Below are 4,829 nucleotides of genomic sequence, written 5' to 3' on the forward strand. Positions count from 1 at the left end.
TCTTAATTTACAAAAAATGGTCTATAATATGAGAATTTGTAGCTACGGTCCGAACAAAGATGGTCTTAGCCTACAAAAGCGCACTTCAAGATTTCACAGGTATTCTATTTCAACAGGGCTTGCATATAGATTTAATCCGTACAAAGAAACGGGAAGTAATCATGCATTTATTCATGACATGTGTGAAATGGGGTATTGTTACGGGCCGGTAAAGGAAAATAACAAAAACATATGGATAAATGCATTATTGATTAAGTTTGCATTCTAGATAGTATTTTTTAAATTGTTATCAGGTAAAATAACATTACATTCAGATTCTATATATTTTTTTAATCAAAATTCATATATAACATGTTAAATTAGGAGTTACGGTTTACAGGATATGAGTATTTAAAAAAATATTTGATATCTATTGCGGGTTTAATGTCAGAAAAATCAGGGGTTCTTTATAAAATAGCAATCACGGACAAAGAATACCTATTTCTTTTATTAGTAGGTATAGATATAGATGATCTATTTGGAGTAAAGACAAGGCAGAATACTTTCTCCTAGTCTATCCTATGTATCCAATACAATCACGTTACCCAACAATATCCAATGCTAGCGCAAAAGCTTCCCTAAACGCCATAGCCTCCAGCGTCTCGGCCTTAACCATGTCCTGAAGCACAACCTCAGATGAGCCCTGGTAGTGACCCAGTTCATCGCGACAGATGACTGCAATGCATCTTCTGTCATTATTTCTTGAGATGGCAGCATCAACCATCAGCTTGAAGTGTCCCTCCAGTGGCGGTGTCCAGGTTTTCCTTCTGGCCCCTGTAGGTTGCTGTACTGCAGTGGAGGTCGCCGTCCCGGAAGCCCCGCGAGGAATTAAGGCAAGGTCTGCAGGGTATTTCTGAATGAAACTGAAAGTCGACAGCGGCGAATGAAATTCTTGCTCATGTATGGCCTTCCTCCTAGCCCATCATACTGACAATAAAGTCACCAGCAGCAAAACGAAATCATCTTCCTTCAAGGAGTCCATCATCACCATGAGCCATAGCCTAGCGTCAGGGATGTTGCGAGCAATTAAATGTTCGATAAGGTCTCATCTATCAAGCCCCACACACACTGGTTGCCATTGGATTTCATGCTCAGAACTCCTATAATTTAATACGACATATTCATATTGAAAATAATGTTGTTGAAGTTTCGTATCGGAGAGTGCGGCAAAAATAGAAAATAATTTGTACAACAATATGTATTAAATTTAACCACACAAATGCACGGGTTGTCCCGCTAGTTTAGATAAATGGATAATTGCTTCAAGCCAATACATATAGAGACATAAATTTACGCATGCCCATGGATCTGAATTTTTAACTCTAATATACGTGTTTTAAGCCAGTAGGAAACAAATTATGGGCGTGCAACATGCATTATCGGTGGATCTGCGTAGGTGCCATGGAGCCACCCATCAGCAACGGCCCTGTAGGCGGATTCCGTCAGGTGGAAACCATCCCACTGAAGCGCCCGAGATGGATCTGCGCATGCCTTCACACTCGGCAGGCCACACCCTGCGTTGAAGTCGTAGTTATAAGGAGGGCCTCCTGCACCACAACAAGCGAGGAGGGTTGTGCTGCTGTTCAGTCCTGCGAGATGCCACAGGGAGATTACAAGTTTATATCTTTTCTTGTGGCACTACATTAATCTTGAACTACAGAACACCTAGCTAAATTAATTAGAAAGGAGTACCAGCTCACCAAAATGCCCCGGCATATCTAGAAAAGCTAGGACGGGTCGGTAGTACTCAGCGGTGATGATCTTCGTATGTGGGTACTCGTGCCGGAGCAACTTGATCCATTGGCGGAGGAGAGAGTTCTGGTAGCGCCCGAGCCTGTTCCCACTCTTCAGGCATCCATGACGATCGTACTTCACCTTGTTTGGGCTAGCGAGCATTGTGAGAATTGGCGGTATGCAGCCAGTCGGGAAGACGTCTGCCACAACGATGTATTTGGCACCTTGCTGGATCAGTCTCTGCAAGGGATTGTCATTTCCTCGGTTTAGCTTGAGCCATGACTAACATATAAGAATAGAAGTGTTAGCAAACAAAATATGCCTATCACCCATTCTTTGTATATTACAGTACCCACAGTAGCTTGTACTCCATCCGTTTCTAAATATAAGTCTTTTTAGAGATTCCACTATGGACTACATACGGAGCAAAATGAGTGAATCTACACTCTAAAATATGTCTATATACATCCGTATGTAGTTTGTAGTGCAATCTTTAAAAAGACTTATATTTAGGAACGGAGGGAGTAGTAACTAGTAAGCTGGGAGTCCTTTTTTTAAGCACTGTAAGCTGGCAGTCCTCTTATTAATAGTTCACATTATTTTTAGTTTCAAAATTTCACATTGCAATTTGATTTTACAATCTTGATGGGCTGTTATTAGTAAAAAAATGTATTCAATTCAGATAATGGAAATTTATCCGGGTATCAATTTGGACACATTGGGGCAGTGCATCTTAAAATTAACATGCAGTTGAAATATTACTATAATTTATCTAGAAAAGAATGTTATTATATAATATTGTTTTGATAATAAATATTTTTAGAACAATATTTTCGATCTGATGATTTATGTTTGATAAAACGAGATTACACTAGAGATGAGAGACATATTTTTGCGTGGAAAATCCACGAACAAGGGAAGGTGGAATTTCACTATGATATAGAAGTATTGCAACTACAAGATGGCATGACACATGCGACTAAATGTGGTACATATAGAGGGCAATAAATAAGAGTCCTTGGGGACAAAAAAACAAGTTGTATTCGTATGCGTGAATCCTTATACCTCTCGTACTATGTTAACACTAGAAGGTACCTTGTCCAACATGGTCATAATTTGGATCACAATTTAACAAATTATATTATTATAGCGTAAAAAATACACATTTCACTAATCTCGTTTGACTTGTTTTAATAATTTCTCAACATTTTTTTGCGAGAAAATTTCTCAACATTTATTAGTTCTAAAATTACTTATTGGAAAATCGTTATCTAATATACTGGACACATTTGTCTCTAATTTCTACAGGCCGGAACTCCATTGATTCTAGCCACATAATCAAGAACAAAATTTCCTAATGATGGATATGATCACGGCGTGACACAACTAGCATATAAAAGATAAACAAGTCTTTCGTTGCAGAATTAAAGTGACAAGAATACATGTTGACGGAGTAGCAAATTGTGAGAATTAGAGGAATAAAGGACTTTTCATCCAGTGTGTTCACAGTATAGTATAGTACCTCTACGCCTCTGGAGATGCTGTCAACAATTAGAGGAACATAAACTAAGGCTTGTTCAACCGTCCTGTTGGACATAAGGATGTTCCTGTAGTCATTTGACCCAAACTCTCCCATGATAAACAGGGAGCTCCCGAAGCAATCAGCACCTTGTCCTGCACACGCCCTCGACGTACGATGAGATAAATCAATTGGACATAATTACGGTACTTTCTAAAAATCATGTGACCGAGGACTGATCACTGATGTTTAGCCACCTACCCTTGCAGAGCGAAGGCTTCAGTTTCTGGAACCACTCGAGCTGATCGTGGAGGGAGCTGTTGATCGGAGGGTTCACGGTCAAATTCTGTCCCTGCAGGTATGTCAGGGTTAGAGCCGGCGCTCCTGCCACGGCGAAGTTGACTCCGGCGGAGAAGTTGCTCCCCTTGGCGAGGTACGGCGGCACGAAAGGCAGACCCAAAGCCTCGGCTGTAAAATGAAGCAACGTTTAGTCAGGATCAGCAGAGGTTGACTTGTACACAGTAGTTGCCTAAGTTTGGCAGTGCATATATAGATGGTTACCGATGAAGTCCAGCACAAGGCGGCCGTCGGTGACACGTCCGGTGGGGTGGCCGAAGAAGGTCTGGCCGTAGGGGAGGTTCTCGAATGGTAGAGGACCGGGAAAGAAGGGCTCAGGCCACATGACCAAGTTACCCGTGTCGGCGTAGGAGTCGCCGAAGCTGATTATGGAGGTGAAGCGGCTCCGGCCGCCACCGGAGTAGGCACCGCGGAGGCACGCCAGGTTGAAGAGCAAGAGGAACGCTGTTCTCATACTTGGTTGCTTGCGCTGCTGTACCAAAGCTTGCTTGATGCTTGTAAGTTGGGGCTTCCACGCATGCTTGGTCACCAAATGCTATATATAAGCAAGCATACCTTGATAAACAAGGCAAAGCGAAGGTTAATTAAAATGCACATATGTTATGATAATTTCCCAGTCAACCAAATGTATGTTTGACGGGCATTTCCTATGAATTTACAGGTATATCTTCTTACTAACTGACTCTTCAACTTGGCACCTATTTATTTAGGAAAATATGAGTTGTAGATTGTGAGACTTGAGTGCTGACTATGCAGGCAAATTCTCTCTTTGACTAGAACAAATGTAACAGTTTAAATGATTCCATTGTAGTTTGACCCTTTTGGAAAAAGGTACTCGTTTTTTTTTTTGCATTACTATGTAACCAATGACATCTTGTCGAGAATTAGAATACAAAGTGAAGTATGAAGTATCATGGAAATTACACCTAGGAAGTGGACTATTTTGGGGGTTGACTTTCTTAGCAAAGGGGAATTGTCGTTGGGAGTACCACGGCTCATTTGCTTTTTCGAACGAAAGAACCAAGCAGAAAAATCGAAAATCAGGCGAAACTGAACCCCCACGACCCACGACGCACGTCCCCCGCAAGATGACGCTCACCTACTGCTCACAGTAGGCAAGCTACAGCCTTTGCGCACCGTGGCGGGCATCAACGGCCGCGGCCGTGGTGTGGCAAGCACG

The 4,829-nt window shown here is 41.8% G+C and overlaps 1 protein-coding gene across 2 annotated transcripts; it reads right to left on the reverse strand.

Moving 5' to 3' along the window:
- Positions 1 to 580: 580 nt before the first annotated feature.
- Positions 581 to 4,172, reverse strand: LOC123048850 (GDSL esterase/lipase At1g28600). 2 transcript variants are annotated; one of them, XM_044471871.1, is made up of 6 exons: positions 3,854 to 4,172; positions 3,554 to 3,760; positions 3,296 to 3,447; positions 1,740 to 2,055; positions 1,553 to 1,628; positions 581 to 953 (listed from the first exon to the last, which is right to left on the reverse strand). In XM_044471871.1, exons 1-6 carry the CDS (start codon positions 4,101 to 4,103, stop codon positions 581 to 583), a joined length of 1,374 nt encoding a protein of 457 aa, XP_044327806.1. In that variant the 5' UTR covers positions 4,104 to 4,172. The 2 variants fall into 2 exon arrangements, with proteins under 2 accessions (XP_044327806.1, XP_044327807.1); XM_044471872.1 differs by lacking the exon at positions 581 to 953 and having other exon boundaries at positions 1,223 to 1,628; positions 1,740 to 2,013.
- Between the last annotated feature and the right edge of the window lie 657 nt (positions 4,173 to 4,829).

Source organism: Triticum aestivum, chromosome 2D, assembly GCF_018294505.1.
Source record: "Triticum aestivum cultivar Chinese Spring chromosome 2D, IWGSC CS RefSeq v2.1, whole genome shotgun sequence".
Classification (NCBI taxonomy): Eukaryota; Viridiplantae; Streptophyta; class Magnoliopsida; order Poales; family Poaceae; genus Triticum; species Triticum aestivum.